Source organism: Psammomys obesus, unplaced genomic scaffold, assembly GCF_907164565.1.
Source record: "Psammomys obesus unplaced genomic scaffold, mPsaObe1.curated_primary_1811, whole genome shotgun sequence".
In the NCBI taxonomy this organism is placed as follows: Eukaryota; Metazoa; Chordata; class Mammalia; order Rodentia; family Muridae; genus Psammomys; species Psammomys obesus.
In genome coordinates this window covers 2,750,390-2,769,438 of record NW_026596433.1, presented here as the reverse complement: position 1 = coordinate 2,769,438, position 19,049 = coordinate 2,750,390, and the positions used below count along the sequence as shown (strand labels likewise).

General features: G+C 39.8%; 1 protein-coding gene across 3 annotated transcripts in view; it reads left to right on the top strand.

Annotated features, from left to right (window-relative positions):
* LOC129669607 (probable ATP-dependent RNA helicase DDX60) overlaps positions 1–13,314 on the top strand; it is a 116,749-nt gene extending 103,435 nt beyond the window's left edge. For all 3 annotated transcript variants that reach the window (XM_055597900.1, XM_055597898.1, XM_055597899.1), the window contains 3 exons: positions 1,700–1,851; positions 3,455–3,517; positions 12,853–13,314. In XM_055597900.1, the coding sequence (XP_055453875.1) occupies positions 1,700–1,851; positions 3,455–3,517; positions 12,853–12,952 (315 nt within the window). In that variant the 3' untranslated portion in view covers positions 12,953–13,314. The remainder of the gene's footprint in view (positions 1–1,699; positions 1,852–3,454; positions 3,518–12,852) is intronic.
* Positions 13,315–19,049: the final 5,735 nt, after the last annotated feature.

Below are 19,049 nucleotides of genomic sequence, written 5' to 3'. Positions count from 1 at the left end.
AGCCAGCACTGTGCTCTGTGCTAGGAGCTGTGTGCACTGCGGGCCTCTGCTGCCTCTGCTGCTGCCTCCACACGTTAAAGGGGAAGTGCCTGGGAACTGAGTCCCCAAGGAGAAGTCCACGGAGAAGCCCGTGGTTGACCTGAATCCTATTGGTCTCAGTTCAGGGTTTGTCCCCTTTCTCCCTGGAAACCTCGATGTCATTGTTTGGGGTTCAGCTGCCCCTCCACTGAGCAATTTCGGAGTTTCAGATCTTCTGCCCCTCGGATACAGTGGTGCTGGATCCCCTCAGTAACAATCATTCTTATTTCCCCGTTGATATGTAAAATTTCCATGGTGATTAGAAGGGTGGTGATACAACAGAATAGACTAGAAAATCTCTTTCTTGTTGCTGCAAAATCAGCATCAGTTAGAAAAGACCTAGGAGAATGCAGGACTTCATTACTAGTCATCCTTGCTGCCCACAGAGTTCTAGGGAACAGGTTTTGCTTCTTTTTCCTTCACTGTGAAGCAAGTGGCATAGGTATTGAGATTCACGTTACTTGATTACATTCTGCTGTTTGATTGACCCAATTTACTCTATTTAAACTTTTTTTTTACTAGCACAATTTACACTCTCTTAAAATTTCACTTACTTGTAGTATTTATTAAACAATAATGTTATATTCTAATACTTCTAGATGGCTTATGAAGAATAGGCACATAGTGGGTACCCGTGAGCTGAGGACTAATAAGCTTCTCCTTTATTTCATTTCCTTATGTTACACTGAAGTTACTTAAAATTTCAAATTCTTCTGAAAAAAAGTTATTTTACAAATAAATAACTTTTTACTTATGTTTTTGTTTTATTTTCCAAAAATGAAGGAATGGTTAATTATAGTCTCATAAGTGTATCTTTTTCTATGTTTAGTTTTATGTCTGTAAGAGTCACTCATGTTTAGACATGAAGCTCTAGCTTATTTTCTGCACACCAGTACTTTACAATATAAAACTGCATTACTCTGTCTTCTGTTGATGTTTGGTCTGTTTTTAGTTCTTTGTTGCTACAAACACTGTTGGTATTAATGTCTGGTGCACATGTGCATTTCTCTTGGATGTAGACTTTGTGGGTCCTAAGAAAATAGAAATATTAAAATATTTATGACTACCCATGACTCCCAACTCACTTTAGTTGGGGCCAGTTTACAGCATCACTGACCCCATGTCAGAGCTCCTGCTGATTACATAAGGAAAGGTTTGCAGAAATGAACAGACACAGAAAACTACTATTTGCTTTCTTCTTCTTTTCCTTCTTCTTCTTCATTGTTTTTGTTCTTTGCCATCTCTATTCTTTTTATGTTGATGATTCTGAAGATCTTTAGACTTGTTCAGTTGAATAGTCTCACAAAGGTATTCTGTGAATCATTAAGGAGACTTTAATTTTTTTCAATTAGCTTTTCTTTCCTAGTCAGTCTTGCTCTATCCCAGCAATACTGGTGTACATGCCCTAGAAATTTTGGTATTGCATAATGAGAGGGTAGTAATCATCACAGGCAAGGCTAAGCCACTCTCTAGAATGCATTGTCTCAGTATGTGCAGAGGACAGCTGCTCTTCCATCCACAGAGTGTTCTTGAAAGTCATTGATGATGATATAACTACAAGTTCTACGTCATAAGCCTTTTGTCCATGTGGGTAATCATTTTAAAAAATGTATTTCTTTAGGTCATTCTGCACACAATTGGTATCAATCACAATCAAGCCCCAGTGCTCTGGCCACACATATTGGACAATCAAGGAAGAAAAATGCTACTTAATGCATATGCACTTGACTTCTATAAGCATGGATCCCTTCTGGGATTAGTCCAGGACAATAGGTATGTTCTATCCTGATAATTCCAAGAAATGGTTAGTCATGCCAAGCTTATTAGATTTTCACTTCCAGATAGATGGTAAAGATAATGACATAGTCTATACAACTTATTTCTCGTTTAGCAGCAAAAGTTTGACATTTAGGTTATCTCACTTGACCTAAATAGATACTCTAAATGTATCCTTGTGACGATTCAAATATATCTTTCTTTTACAGTTCTACTTAGGCATCATTTGGTATTTTTAACATAACAACAAACGGCAATATGGTATTGTCTAATGCTTGAGAGAATTTAGTGCCAAGTTTACATATCTAGGTATGTTGGGTATGAGACAGTTGCTTTAGCTTATTGTCAGGGAAGCCATTTGTATACGTACAAGCAGGACCAAGCATTATTTAGGCCATTCTGCCTGCACACAATTGGTATGAACCACATTCAAGATCCAGTGTTGTGGCCATGAAAATTGGACAGCAGGAAGAGAACTGTGACTGAACACATATGTACTTGCGTTCCATAAGCATGGACCCCTTGTGAGATTAGACCAGGTGAATAGGCATGTTCTCTTTTGTTAATTTCAAGAAATGGTTGTCATGTCAAGTATACTACATATTCACCTCCAGGAAATATTCAGGGAAATGTCTCTGAGCAGGGAAATAGCGGTGCAAGTGCTAAACACATACATCTAGAGGCAGATACACTAAGGAATTAAACAGACGGTTGACAAGCCTTAAAAACAATCCTTACTAAGTTACGGTTTTGATAGTCCTCAGAACCCCGGAACATTTTTGTTTATTAAGACCTATTTATTATTGTGAGTAAAGTAGCTGTTGCAGTAGTTGATTATACTTTTCTTTGTTTTTAAAACTTAGTCACTAATAATTTCATAATTGTATTAAAGTATTATGATTCTACTTCCTTCACATGCTTGTATCTCTTCCCGATTGTATTACCCCACTCCAGCAAGTCGGTCTCCATTTTTGTGTGTGTGTGTCTTCTAATTTTGTTTTGCTTTCATTTTTGGGACTCACTGAGTTTTATCAGTGCTGCCTGCATGAGTTTGGAGCTATCTCCTGGAACACAGGGGACTCATCAGTGACTACGATACTGAACAAAAACGACTCTCCCTTCTTCAGCCTGTAGGGCCCCGTGCCTCCTTGGGAACTAGTTGTCCCATGAGCCCATCTCTCATCCATAACTGAATATGAATGGGCCCCATCTTGTTCAGATCCAGTTGAGGCAAACTTAGCTGCTGTGAGTTCATGAGTCACCTCATACCCAGAAAATAGCATTTCACAACCCGTCCCTCACTTCCAGCTCTTAATTCTTTTTCTCTCCTCTTCTGTGATGTTCTCTGAGCCTTGAAGGGGTGGGGTGACATAGTAGAAATTAGTGCTCCAAGTAGAAATTAGTTTTCAGCAGTGACTTATTCTTAGTATGTTAACCAATTGTGAGCCACCCATTGTAAAATACGAAAAAAAAACAACAAAAAAACAAAACAAACAACAACAATCTTCTGTGACCCTGGTTGAACCAGCCCTAATTTATTGGCTTACACATTAATAATAAATAATTTTGTACCATTAATTTCAGTTTTTCTGTCACTTAGGCTACATGAAGGGGATGCTTACTACTTGTTGAAAGATTTTTTCCTTACCATTAAATCTATCAGGTATGTTGCATATTTAAGTAATTACTTTCATATTTTTCAGAAATCTAATTGTCATTTTAAAATGTTGATTTTTTTTTCCATGTTGCAGGTGTGTAAAAGTGTCAATAACCCTGTTACAAACCATTCATTTCAGTTTCTCAGAGGGTCTGTAGAAATTCTCCTTCTCCACAGCCTCTTGGTTCTGTTCTGTAATATATTTAATTCTAAAATATTTCTGAGATTAAAATTCCACCCAGATAGAGTCTCAGACTCAGACAGTGCCCTCCAACAGAGAACGATTCTAGAGCATCACCAATCTAAGTTTCTTTTTTTTTTTTTTTTTTTTTTCCATTAATATATTTATTTATTCACTTTACATCTTGATCAAAGATTGCCCTCCTCCTAGACCCTCCTTCATACCCCTCCCCCATCCTCCCCTCCTCTTTGGAGAAGGGGGAGGTCCTCCATTGGTACAACCTGCCTTGGAACATTAAGTTGATGCAGAACAAAGTGCATCCTCTCTCACTGAGGCCAGACAAGGCAGCTCAGTTAGGGAAACAGGATCCAAAGGGAGGCATCAGAGTCTGAGAGGTACCCCGCTCCAGTTTTGAAGGACCAACATGAAGATCAGCTGTACATCTGCTACATATGTGCTGGGGGCCTAGGACAAGTCCATGCATGCTCTTGGGTTGGTGATTCAGTCTATGTGAGCCCCATGGGCCCAGGTTAATTGTCTCTGTAGGTCTTCTTGTGGAGTTTTCCACCTCTCTAGCTTCCTTTTTATGCATCCAAAGACCTCAAGTGCAGGACTTGCCATTCTGTGTTGTGGCACATCATCCTGCTATTATATTTTTGAATTGCCCAATTCCACTACTTGACTGTATCATATAGCATAGTCAACATAGTTGCAGGAGCTCAGTGAGAGTCAGTTAAAGGAGTAAGGCTTGCTACTGGTAGGGATAGGCACAGGGCATGGATTGTAAGCCAGCATCCTTACAGATGACCTACCCACTCAATCACTTAGCATCAGCTCTGCAGCAGGGGGAGCCATTAAATAATAAGCAGCCTCTATAACCCACCAGACAAGCTTTCTGCTCCTTACAGTTTTGTCAACCCTCTCTCTGGAAGGCAAACTTCCATGTTTTGCTTGCTTCTGTCTGCAAGCAACATTTCCCACTATCTTCCATTCTGTTGATGCTAAGAAAGCACATTTGTCTGTGAAAAGGGATAGGAATTTGTGTGAGAAACAAGGGGGCTCTTGTGGATAGATTTGAAAGAACTAAGGTCAGCTACTGAAAGTCCTTCACTGCTTCTTTGCCTCTTGCTGTTTATACAATCATACTGTAAACATGGATACTTCAGTTATGGCTGCTTGTTTCAGTTCCTCTTTAAATCCACAGGATGGGCAATGAACCATCTGGATTGCTCTTGGACTTGTTTCTTTGAGCTAATTTTCATTAATGTTTGTTTTTTTTTTTTTTTTTTTTTTATTTTATTTATTTTTTTTCTTTTTAGTTACATTTTGTTAACTCCGTGTCCCAGCTGTATCCCGCTCCCTCATTCCCTCCCCAACCCCACACTCCCTCCCTGGTCTCCTCCCTGCCCCTTTCCAAGTCCCCTGATAGGGGAGGACCTCCTCCCCTTTCATCTGTCCCTGTTTTATCAGGTATCTTCAGGGCTGGCTGCAAAGTCCTCCTCTGTGGCCTAACAGACTGCTCCTCCCCTGGGGGGAGGTGTCAAACAGCCTGCCCTTGAGATCCTGTTAGAAATAGTCCATGTCCCCCTTACTTTGGAAAACTACTTGGTTACTGAGCTACCACAGGCCACATCCGAGCAGAAGTTCTAGGTTATATCCATAGATGGTCCTTGGTTGAGTTTCAGTCTCAGAAAAGACCCTGTGCCCAGATATATTTGGTCCTTGTAGAGCTCCTATCCTTTCCATATCATACTAACTCCCCTTCTTTCATATGATTCCCTGCACTCTGCCGAGGGTTTGGTTATGAGTCTTAGTGTCTGCTTTGAAACACTGCTAGGTAGAGTCTTTCAGATGCCTTTTGTGGTAGACTCCTGTCATAAGTTCAAGGCACATCCCATTTGTCTTTCTAAATGAGGATTAATCACCTTCGCCTGTGTCCACTTTCTTGATTATCTTCTTTAGGTGTGTAGATTTCATTATGTTTATCATGTCTTGTAGGTCTATATAAGCGAGTATATACCAAGTTTGTCTTTCTCCTTCTGGGATACTTCACTCAGAATGATCTTTTCTAGATCCCACCACTTGCCTGCAAATTTCATGATTTCCTCCTTTTTGATTGCTGAGTAGTATTCCATTGTGTAAAAATACCACAATTTCTGTATCCATTCCTCCGTTGATGGACATCTGGGTTGTTTCCAAGTTCTGGCTATTACAAATAAAGCTGCTACGAACATGGTTGAACAAATGTCCTTGTTGTGTACTTGAGCAAATTTTGGGTATATACCTAGGAGTGGTATAGCTGGGTCTTGAGGTAGCACTACTCCTAGTTGTCTGAGAAAGCGCCAGATTGACTTCCAGAGTGGTTGAACCAGTTTACATTCCCACCAGCAATGGAGGAGGGTTCCCTTTTCTCCACAACCTCTCCAGCATGTGCTATCACTTGAGTTTTTCATCTTGGCCATTCTGATGGGTGTAAGGTGGAATCTCAGGGTTGTTTTGATTTGCATTTCCCTAATGGCTAATGAGGTTGAGCATTTCTTTAAGTGTTTCTCTGCCATTCGATGTTCCTCTTTCGAGAATTCTCTGTTTAGCTCTGTTCCCCATTTTTTAATTGGATTACTTGGTTTGTTGCTTTTCTGCTTCTTTAGTTCTTTATATATACTTGATATTAGCCCTCTGTCAGATAAAGGGTTGGTGAAGATTCTTTCCCAATCTGTAGGCTGTCTATTTGTTTTGATGACAGTGTCTTTTGCTTTACAGAAGCTTTTCAGTTTCATGAGGTCCCATTTATTGATTGTTGCTCTTAGAGCCTGTGCTGTTGGTGTTCTGTTCAGGAAGTTGTCTCCTGTGCCAATGAGTTCTAGGCTGTTTCCCACTTTTTTTTCCAGCTGATTTAGAGTATCTGGTTTTATGTTGAGGTCCTTGATCCACTTGGACTTTAGTTTTGTGCAGGGTGATAAATATGGGTCTATTTTCATTTTTCTGCATGTAGACATCCAGTTGGTCCAGCACCATTTGTTGAAGATGCTGTCTTTTTTCCATTGAATGGATTTGGCTTCTTTGTCAAATATTGAGTATTCATAGGTGTGTGGGTTTATTTCTGGGTCTTCTATGCGATTCCATTGATCCTCCTTTCTGTTTCTATGCCAATACCATGCAGTTTTTATTACTGTTGCCCTGTAGTACAGCTTGAGATCGGGAATGGAGATACCTCCAGATGATCTGTTGTTGTACAGGATTGTTTTGGAGATTCTGGGTTTTTTGTTTCTCCATATGAAGCTGAGAATCTTTTTTTCAAGGTCTGTAAAGAATTGAGTTGGTATTTTGATGGGAATTGCATTGAATCTGTAAATTGCTTTTGGCAGGATGGCCATTTTCACAATGTTAATCCTACCAATCCATGAGCACGGGAGATCTTTCCATCTTCTGAGATCTTCTTCAATTTCTTTCTTCAAAGACTTGAAGTTTTTCTCAAACAGGTCTTTCACTTGCTTGGTTAGAGTCACACCAAGGTACTTTATGTTATTAGTGGCTATTGTGAAGGGTGTTGTTTCCCTAATTTCTTTCTCGGCCTTTTTGTCTTTGGTATACAAGAGGGCTTCTGATTTTTTTGAGTTGATTTTGTATCCTGCCACTTTGCTGAAGGTGTTTATCAGCTGAAGAAGTTCTCTGGTTGAATCTTTGGGTTCGCTCATGTATACTATCATATCATCTGCAAATAGTGACACTTTGACCTCTTCCTTTCCGATTTGTATCCCCTTGATCTCCTTTAGTTGTCTTATTGCTCTGGCTAGGACTTCAAGTACAATGTTAAAGAGATATGGAGAGAGTGGGCAGCCTTGTCTTGTCCCTGATTTCAGTGGGATTGCTTTAAGTTTCTCTCCATTGAGTTTGATGTTGGCTATAGGCTTGCTGTATATTGCCTTTACTATCTTTAGGTATGTGCCTTGTATCCCTGATCTCTCCAAGACTTTAAACATAAATGGGTGTTGGACTTTGTCAAATGCTTTTTCAGCATCTAAGGAGATGATCATGTGGTTTTTCTCCTTCATTTTGTTTATGTGGTGGATTACATTGATGGATTTCCGTATGTTGAACCACCCTTGCATTCCTGGGATGAAGCCTACTTGGTCATGGTGGATGATATCTTTGATGTGTTCTTGGATTCGGTTTGCAAGTATTTTATTGAGTATTTTTGCATCAATGTTCATAAGAGAGATAGGTCTGAAGTTCTCTTTTTTGGTTGGATCTTTGTGTGGTTTAGGTATCAAAGTGACTGTGGCTTCATAGAATGAGTTTGGTAGTGTTCCTTCTGTTTCTATTTTATGGAATAGTTTGAGGAGAATTGGTGTTAGTACTTCTTTGAAGGTCTTGTAGAATTCTGCGCTGAAGCCATCTGGTCCAGGGCTTTTTTTGGAGGGGAGACTGTTAATGACTGCTTCAATTTCCTTGGGAGATATAGGACTATTCAGTCTTTCTACCTGATCTTGACTTAATTTTGGTAGATGGAATCTGTCAAGAAAGTTATCCATTTCATTTAGATTTTCAAATTTTGTGCCATATAGGCTTTTGTAGTATGACCTAATAATCGTTTGGATTTCCTCAGTGTCTGTAGTTATGTCCCCATTTTCCTGTCTGATTTTGCTGATTTGTATGGTTTCTCTCTGCTTTTTAGTTAGTTTGGCTAACGGTTTGTCTATCTTGTTGATTTTCTCAAAGAACCAGCTTTTTGTTTCATTGATTCTTTGGATAATTTTATTTGTTTCTAATTGATTGATTTCTGCCCTTAGTTTGATTATTTCCAGCCGTCTGCTCCTCTTGGGTGTATCTGCTTCTTTTTTTTCTAGGTTTTTCAGTTGGGCCATTAAGTTGTTTGTATGTGATGTTACGGATTTCTTCTTGTAGGCACTTAGTGCTATAAATTTTCCTCTGAGCACTGCTTTCAATGTGTCCCATAAATTTGGGTATGTTGTGCCATCATTTTCATTGAATTCTAGAAAGTCTTTAATTTCTTTCTTTATTTCTTCCTTGACCCAGCTGTCATTGAGTAGTAAGTTGTTCAGTTTCCATGTGCGTGTCGGCTTTTTGTTGTTTCTGTTGTTGTTGATGTCCAGCTTTAGTCCATGGTGGTCAGATAGTATACAAGGGATTATTTCAATCCTTTTGTATCTGTTGAGGCTTGCTTTGTGACCAACTATATGGTCTATTTTGGAGAAGGTTCCGTGTGGTGCTGAAAAGAAGGTGTACTCTTTTGAGTTTGGGTGAAAAGATCTATAGACATCTATTAGGTCCATTTGATTTAGGGATTCTGTGAGTGCTTTTATTTCCCTATTTGGTGTCTGTCTGGTTGATCTGTCCCTTGATGAGAGTGGGGTGTTGAAGTCTCCCACTATTAAGGTATTAGGATCAATGTATGATTTAAGCTTTAATATTGTTTCATTTACGAATGTAGGTGCTCTTGTATTTGGGGCATAGATATTCAAAATTGTGATGTCCTCTTGTTGGATTTTTCCTTTGATGAGAATATAGTGGCCCTCCTTATCTTTTTTGATTAACTTGGGTTGAAAGTCTATTTTATTAGATATTAGGATGGCTACTCTAGCTTGTTTTCTGGAACCATTTGCTTGAAAAACATTTTTCCAGCCCTTTACTCTGAGGTAGTGTTTATCTTTGTTGCATAGGTGTGTTTCTTGGATGCAACAGAATGTTGGGTCCTGTTTCCGTAACCATTCTGTTAGCCTGTGTCTTTTTATTGGTGAGTTGAGTCCATTAATATTGATAGATAATATTGACCAATGCATGTTAGTTCCTTTTGTAATGGAGTCGATGATCTTACCTTGTTTCATTGCTTGTTTTCTTTTCATTTTTGTTGGGATGTTATCTGTATGCCCTGTTTTCTTGGGTGAATTCGTTTTCGTTGGATTGGAGTTTTCCTTCTAGTATCTTCTGTAGGGTTGGTTTGCTGTATAGATATTGCGTGAATTTAGTTTTGTCATGGAATATTTTGTTTTCTCCATCTATGTTGATTGAAAGCTTTGCAGGGTATAGTAGTCTCGGTTGACATTTGTGATCTCTTAGAGTCTCCATGATGCTTGCCCAGGCCCTTCTGGCTTTCATAGTTTCTGATGAGAAGTCTGGTGTGATTCTGATAGGTCTACCTTCATATGTTACTTGGCCTTTTTCCCTTGCTGCTTTTAATATCTTTTCTTTGTTCTGTAGATTTAGTGTTTTGACTATGATGTGACGTGATGTGTTTCTTTTCTGGTCTAGTCTATTTGGTGTTCTGTAGGCCTCTTGTATATTTATGGACATCTCTTTCTTTAAGTTGGGAAAATTTTCTTCTATGATTTTTTTGAAAATATTTTCTGGACCTTGGAGCCTGGAGTCTTCTTTTTCATCAATTCCTATTATTCTTAGATTTTGTCTTTTCATAGCATCCTTGATTTCTTGGATATTTTGTGATTGGAATTTTTCTGATTTTACTTTTTCTTTGAGAGAAGTATCAATTTCTGCAAGTGTGTCTTCAGCTCCAGAGATTCTCTCTTCCATCTCTTGTATTCTGTTGGTGATGCTTACTTTTGTGGTTCCTGATCTTTTCTCCAAGTTCTCCAGCTCAAGAGTTTTCTCATTTTGTGTTTTCTTTATTGATTCTAATTCTGTTTTCATGCCTTGCACCATTTCTTTTATGTGTTTGAATTTGGATTCCTGTCTCTCTACGATGGACTCTATTTCTTTGTTCATTTCCTTTTTGTATGCCACTAATTTTTTCTCTACTTGTGCCTCTATTTGTTTGGCTATGTTTGCCTGTGTTTCTTTAAGGGTTTTGTCTATTTCTTCTTTCTTTACCTCCAATTGACTGGCCAACTCTTTGAAAGATTTGTTCATTTCCTCCTTATAAGCCTCAAATAATTGAGCAAGCATGGCTTTAAGGTCCTTTTCCTGTGCTTCTGATGAATTGGAGTATCCATCGATTTTGGGGTTTGCTGGTGAAGTCATGATGTCCTGATTTATGTTGGAAGTGTTCTTTCGCCTACCCCTGGCCATTGGCTTGTCTGAGACCTTCCCTGTTTGTTTTTGGATTCTGCCGATCAGACTGGTACTGTCTCTCTCTCGAGTCTGGAGAATTCTTCAGGAAGTTGAGAGAGGTCCCGTGTCCTTAGCGTATGCTGAGGACTAGCTGTACCTGTGGGAGGAAAGTACGCAGGCGCAAACAGAGGCAAATGCAAGCGTGCGTGCGTGTGTGTGTATATGTGTGTGTGTGTGTGTAAGTGGGTGTGGGCGTGTGTCTCGAGGGACAGAGTGATGGCTAATGTTGAACCCTTGAGTGTGTGGGAGGGGCTCTGCAATGTATATGTCGCAGGCGCTAGTGATGATCGCAGCGCAATTTCTGGCATTAACTGCCTTAACTCCTCAATTAGACCCACAGAGCAGGAACTTCAATGTTCCAAGTGCCCCTCTGTTTCCCAAAGTGGGTATATGGGTGGGAGGGGGTTCGATGCCTGGCTTCTGTTTTAGCAGAACCCAGGATCAGTGGAGCTGCAGATTCTCAAGGGTGCACTCACTTACAGGCAGGACACTTGGCAGAGATTGGCGTATCTGGGCTCTCTGTTCTCTGGTTTGGCCCTGCTTCTTTGATGTGCTCCGCCAGTTCCGTGCTGCTGTCACTGCCAGGTTATGAGGTCTTGCTGCAGCTGGAGATTTCAGGGTGGTCACGTCAGTGGGAATCGGGGTAATCAGCCTTTCTGTTCTCTGGTTTGGCCCTGGTTAGTCTTAAACTGGAGGGCTGATGTGCCCCGCCAGCTCAGTGCTGCTCCGCCGCCAGGTTAGAAAGTCCCGCTGTAACTGGAGACTGGGTTGCTAGTCCAGATGCTTTCTGGGAAGTCCTGGGGTCTCTTTACTGTGCTCTCCAAGCTTCGGAGGCCCAGCGCCTGGTGTGTCTAGCTTGTATGGCGTTTTTGTCTGGTTTTGGTGATTATATAGCGAATTCTCTGTCACTGTGGGATTGGGCGGGCCGTACCAACAGTGATGGCGCTCCTGCGGAGCTAGTATGGCGTCTAGCAGACTCGGGCCCTGGGAGGATGGTGCAGCCGCCGCGAGTGAATCTGGGACTCCGAGACACAGTACTGCTGGCCTTTGCCGATAAAGGGCTTGGGGCTCCGCCTCAGTGGCTGCAGGCCCCAGGCAGTTAGGTCTGCGCTGAGAAAGGCGAGTCGGCTGTGCCTGTGCCGAGGAGGAGGGAGGTCTGGGGGAGGGGAGTGCCGAGAGATCAAAGGATCGTTTCTCACCTTCCCCAATCAAGTCCGTGGGTGACCCGAGACCAAGGTTTTCTCCTCCTGCGATGTTCCCTGTTGTTTAGAAAGTCTCTCCGTTGTTTCCCTGGCTTCAGAAGTTCTTCCACATATCAGCTCAGAACTTTATCTCCTCCACAGCTCGGAAACTGTGTGTGCTAGTCGCCATCTTGGCTCCGCCCCCTCCCCAATCTAAGTTTCTAATGGTCTCAATGATCCCAATTGTAATATCGTGTCAAATATTCAATGTTTTAGAACACCTTCTGAGGGGCCATCAGATCTCCACGTACCTGCTCTTGACTCTCCTGCTGTAGCCTATATTTATCTTCAGGGTTTTTCTGACTGTGATTGCATTGTCTCTTCCTGTAAAAAAACCCAGTAAATCACAGGCAGCATCAAACTTTATGTGAGCACTCCAGTCCGTAGGCTCCATTGGTCATATAATGTCACCTACTTAAATGACCATTGTCCCAACCCCTCAAATCTACATGCACTTCATGGTGTTTCTTTATTTTGTCACTTCAAGTGACCATAAATCTTATCATTATTGGGTCCTTAAGTAGTTCTTTGTTTTATTTCCGTGGTCAGAGCTGAATCAGGCCTACGTGGATTGTTTTAATACAAGAGTAAATCTGAGGCATTCAAGAGCAGAAAGGAATAGCTTTGTTCATCTGTAGCAGCAGTCCTCAGTCTTTCTAGTACTGTGACTCTTTCATACAGCTGTGTGTTTCTTTTCCTTTTCTTCATGCCTGCTCACAAGTTTCTTAATGCTGATTTAACAAATTCTCATTTTACAGGACAGCCGTCTTTTAAAATATTCAATGTCATTTAGTTGACTAATGGTATATATATATGTATTCTTCTATTTGTAGTGTCTCCTTGCGTGAACTCTGTGAAAATGAAGACGACAACGTTGTTCTAGCATTTGAACAATTGTCTGAGTCCTTTCAGGCAAAGTTCAAAAAAGTGTGAAAAGAAAACTATGTAAACCATCTAAAATACCACCATAGAAGCTTTGCAAATATTGCATTTTAAATATTTTCACTGTGATTATACGTAAAAGTTTATCAAAACTAGAAAAAAATGATTGCAATATTCTGAAGTTGTAATATATTCTACTCAATCAATATAAAGGGATTTCACCACTTAGATAGCTAGCTATTGAAATAAGTAAAAAAGCCACTTGTTAAAAAATGAGTAATTTAATATAATTTTTGTGATGTTTAAAAACCATGTAGCTAATGTTTTGCTTCATTTTAATTGTATATACATGACTGTTGAAATAATGACTTCATTGATTTCATTTGTGTAAAATAAATTCCTCTATTACTCCACTTGCACAACACCATTCATTCTACTTAATGATTTACATAGGATAAATTCTTTAATTGAGTCCTTGGCTTCAGTTCTTAGCTGTAGAATTTTCAGCTCTCACTAGAATGTACAACACTTAGTCCTCAAAACAAAGGACAAGGCTTTTCACTGAGTGGTGTTTTTTCGGTGGCTTTATAAACAGAGCGTAGTGGCTTGAGAGAGGACCCTGACTAAAATGCTCAATCCCCATCCTGAAAGGCAAAGAGGAAGGACATCAGAAGAAGAAAAAAAAAAAAACAGGAAACAAGCTAGAAACCTGCACAGAGGGCCTCTGAAAGGCTCTGCTCTGCAGACTATCAAAGCAGATGCTGAGATTTATGGCCAACTGTTGGGCATTGTGCATGGAATCTTATGTAAGAAGTGGGAAATAGTAAGATCTTGAGAGGACAGGAGCCCAACAAGGAGAGCAACAGAACCAGAAATTTGAACACAGGGGTCTTCCCAGAGACTCATACTCCAACCAACTACCAGGCACGGAGATAAGGAGATAACCTAGAATCCCTGCACAGATGTAGCCCATGTCAGTTCAGTGTCCAAGTGGGTTCCATAGTAATGGGAAGAGGGACTGCCTCTGACATAATCTGATTGGCCTGCTCTTTGATCATCTCCCCCCTGAGGGGGGAGTAGCCTTAACAGGCCACAGAAGATGATAATGTAGTCACTCCTGATGAGATCTGATAGACTAAGATCAGAGGGAAGGAGAGGAGGACCTCTCTTATCAGTGGACTTGGGGACGGGCATGCGTGGAGAAAGGGGTGGAAGGGTGGGATTGGGAGGGGAGGAGGGAGGGGCTTATGCGGGATACAAAGTGAATAAAGTGTAATTAAGAAAAAGAAAAAGACAAAATAACTATTAATTATTTCTAAAATAGAAAAATTCTAATTGTTAGAAATGGTCTACCATTTCATGAGTTAGAAATCTTTACCTTGGTGTTGGTGTTTGGGGGAGGTGCAGTTTAAACTGTTTCAATTTTTTTCTTTTTTGCTAATTTTGATTTTTTTTTTTTTTTGAGATAAGGTTTTTCTGTGTAACCCTGATGTTCCTAGGAATTGCTCTGTAGACCAGGCTGGCCTTGAACTCAAAGACTCTCCTGCCTCTGTCTCTGGAGTGTTAGGATCAAAGGTATGCACCACCACTGCCTGGCCTGTTTCCAATCTTTAAATGTTATAATGCTATAAACCAAAACTCTTAGAAAAACAAAATCCTCTGTAGCATCTCCACCCAGTGGAATGTTAATCAGTGTGATATTTATTGTTATGTTAGTTTCAGTGTAGGGCTTGTACTTAGGAGTCCAGATGGGAAATGAAGATTTCTTCTACCTCTATATGTATGAGCTAATCTGGCTTCTAGATTTTTAGAAGACTGAGGCCATTTTTGCCATCTGGAATCTTCTTAAAAGTGCAGAATTAAAACTAACTTCTTTAAGGGGAGTCCACTTGGTGTAGAAAAGGGATATTTCTTTAACCTTTAGCTAAACCTAAAGAGTAAGCCTAAACAATTTCTCAAGAAACAGTTTCTTAAGAGTGAGTTTAGTAGAGATTTATTAGCAAAAATGTAGAGCTATCTTGCTTCACTTAGTTAGAAAAACCAACAAAAAAATATGCACTGGCAATATTTTTACCTAGAATACTTTAGGAGCTCGTAGATGTACAAGATGTATTGTTGTGCTTTTATTTAAATTATTTTATTTTGATTTCTTATACCTCAACCTCCCTTCTACCTACCACCCATCACTAGGTAAGAGAGAAAGGAGGTTAATGGGGCAAAGGGACATAGCTCTCTTAGGCTACTTCTGGTTGTTTAGGGCCATCTGGTTCTTTGGGGCAGTACCAATCTCAGTCAGCAGGATGCCTAGCAGTCTAGCTCCCAGTAATCCAGCAAACAATAAACACAGCAGCAGGATGAACCAGCAGCCTTCTTCCTCCTCCGACCTTCTCCTTGAAGTGTTTCTTTCTCTCTCTGGGCTCTGATATTTATATCTTCTCAGAGTCCTCAGAATTAAACTATCTGCAGCTTGCAAAACCCATTCTCCCTCTACCCCCATGAGGCAATTATAGTTAACAACTGTGGATAAACTAAGGCAGTCCCATATCCCACACTTGAGATTAAAACATAAACATGTTTACATAACATAACTGAGTTTCTAAAGAAACCAAACTTCCACTATAATGCATGGTAGAGCTTGTGATGATTCTTTTGTTAAATATAATTTTTTATTTATTACAGTTTATTCACTTTTTATCCCAGCTGTAACCCCTCCCTCATTCCCTCCCAATCCCACCTTCCCTCCCTCCCTCCCCCTTCTCCTCCCATGCCCTTTCCCCAGTCCACTGATAGTGGAGGTCCTCCTCCCCTTCCATCTGACCATAGCCTATCAGGTCTCATCAGAACTGTCTCTCATAGTCTTCCTCTGTGGCCTGCTCAGGCTCCTCCCTGCTCAGGGGGTTGTCATCAAAGTGATGATTCTTAATTAAGTGGATTCTAAACTGGAGAAGGTGAGTTCAAGGTAGACATGCTTTGTCATGTCTCTTGTGTCTCCTTGCATGGACTTCACTCCTACCATTGTCCACAGAAGCATAAGTGTCTGCATTGTTCTAGGCAAAGGAATTTTTCTATGTGACTCTAAAAGTAACATGACCATAAGTTGACAAGATTGTATCTGACTTTAAAATTCTGCATAGTAAACAACCAACAGAACCAGAGAAAATGCTTATAAACTACATACTTGAAAATAGGAAAATTTAAAAATATATAAGGAACTAAAAAAAAAATCCCAAACAGAAAAATTACCCTAAGCAAACATTAAAAAATGAACAAATGGCCCCAATGTACATTTAACAAAGAGATGTGTAAAAGTATATAAAAAGATATTCCAATGGAACCAAATAGGAGACCCAGAAATAAACCCACATACCTATGAGTACTTGATTTTTGACAAAGAAGCCAAAACCATTAAATGGAACAAAGAGCATCTTCAACCAATGGTGCTGGTCCAACTGGTTGTCTACATGCAGAAAAATGAAAATAGATCCATATTTATCACGCTGCACAAAACTAAAATCTAAGGGGATCAACCACCTCAACATAAAACCAGATAAACTAAATTGGTTAGAAGAAAGAAGTGGGGAAAAGCCTAGAACTCATTGACATAGGAGACAACTTCCTGAACAGAACACCAGCAGCACAGGCTCTATGAGCAGTAATCAATAAATGGGACCTTATGAAACTGAAAAGCTTCTGTAAAGCAAAAGACACTGTTGTCAGAACAAAACGACAGCCTACAGACGGAGAAAGGATCTTCACCAACCCTATATCTGACAGAGGGCTGATATCCAGCATATATAAAGAACTAAAGAAGTTAAAAAGCAATAAATCAAGCAATCCAATAAAAAATGGAGTACAGAGCTATACAGAGAACTCTCTGTAGAGGAATATAGAATGGCAGAGAAACACTTAAAGAGATGCTCAACTTCCTTAGCCATCAGGGAGCTGCAAATCAAAATTTCCCTGAGATTTCACCTTACACCCATCAAAATGGCTAAAATCAAAAACATAAATGACAACATATGCTGGAGAGGTTGTGGAGAAAGGGGAACCCTCCTCCATTGCCGGTGGGAATGTAAACTTATACAACCACTTTGGAAATCAATGTGGCACTTTCTCAGACAATTACAAATAGAACTTCCTCAAGATCCAGCTATAACACTCCTAGGCATATATCCAAAAGTTGCTCAAATACACAACAAGGATATTTGCTCAACCATGTTTGTAGCAGCTTTATTTGTAATAGCCAGAACTTGGAAACAACCCAGATGTCCATCAACAGAGGAATGGATACAGAAATTGTAGTACATTTATATAATGGAATACTACTCATCAATTAAAAAGGAGAAAATCATGAAATTTGCAGGCAAATGGTGGGATCTAGAAAAGATCATTCTGAGTGAGGAATCTCAGAAGGAGAAAGACACACATGGTACATACTCACTTATATAGACCTATAATATATGATAAACATAATGAAATCTATACACCTAAAGAAGATAAACAAGAAAGAAGACCCGGAGTAAGATGATCAATCCTCACTTAGAAAGACAAACAGGATGGACATTGGATGTAGGATAAAACAAGTAACAGGACAGGAGCCTACCACAGAGGGCCTCTGAAAGACTCTACCTAGCAGTGTCTCAAAGCAGATACTGAGACTCATAACCAAACCTTCAGCAGAGTGCAGGGAATCATATGAAAGAAGGGGGGAGTTAATATGACATGGAAAGGATAGAAGCTCCACAAGGACCAAATATATCTGGGCACAGAGGTCTTATATGAGATTGAATTCAATGGCAGCCTCTTTGAACTCCCCCCCTACCCCCAAGGGATTAACAGCCTTGCTAGGCCACAGAGAAAGACTTTGTAGCCAGTCCTGAAGATACCTGATAAAATGGTCAGATGAAAGGAGAGAAGGTCCTCCCCTATCAGTGGACTTGGAAAGGGGCAAGGAGGAGATGAAGGAGGGAGGGTGGGATTGGGAGGGAATAAAGAAGCAGGATACAGTTGGGATACAAAGTTAATAAAGTGTAACTGATAATAAAAATAAATTAAAAATGTTTGAAAAAATTCAACTCTAGTAATAACTGAAAAATGCAAATTGGGACTACATTGAATTATGGCCTCCCTTCAATTAGTTGTTTCAAAAATGACAGAAATAAAGAAGATAAAATACTGTGAAAATTTAGTAGCAAAAGGAAGTTGTATTTTTTGGTGAGAATGTAAATTAGTGCAGTTATTATGAAAAAATAGATGTTTTAAAGAAAATTAGAAAGATACTCATATCATCCCCAGATTCCACTGCTGGAATGTCAGAGACATTTGAGCTTTCAGGCTGCTTATAGAATTCCTCACAATAAGTCCGATGTAGAGTACAACTAAGTGTTGGGTAAATGAGTGGATATGAGAACTTGTATATATGCATAATAGAGTGCTATTCAGCCACCAGAGGATGAAACTCTGTCACCTGCACAAATATGACTGGAAATTGAGGATAGTATGTTAAATGAACCAAATCATGCATAGAAAGACAATGCATACATATCATAGCATAGAAGTAGAGAAAGTTGTGAAAAAAAATAAGAGTACATAGTGTTATTAGAGTCTAGGAAGGCTCTGCAATATAGAGAGGATATGGGACAAGTAAAAGGGAACTTTTGTTTGCAGAAATACCTTCTAGTGCTTTGTAGTACAGTAATATGACTATGATTGATAACAATTAATTACATATTTCAAAACATCAAGTAGCATGTTAAATTTTCCCACCCCATTCATCAAATGATAAATGTTTGATGATGGACATACCAGTTGTTGCAATCTGATTGTGACATATTGCAATGAAATGTCACATGGTAGTCCTATATATCTCTATTTGTTGGTTTTAAAACACATATAAAACATGAATGGCCTTAAAATGTTTCTATTTTATGTATATGATTGTCTTCCTGAAGGCTTTATGCATTCCACGTGCAAAGGCCAAAAATGGGTGTCAGATCCCCTGTGATTGCAATTATAGTTCTGTACCACTATGAATATTTTGGGACCCAAATCCAAGTCCTCTGCTAGGGCAGCAAGTTTTAATTCAGCAACATGGCAACTCTAGCAAGAGACCACATTCAAAGAACTGAGTCTGTGTGACCCAGCTGGA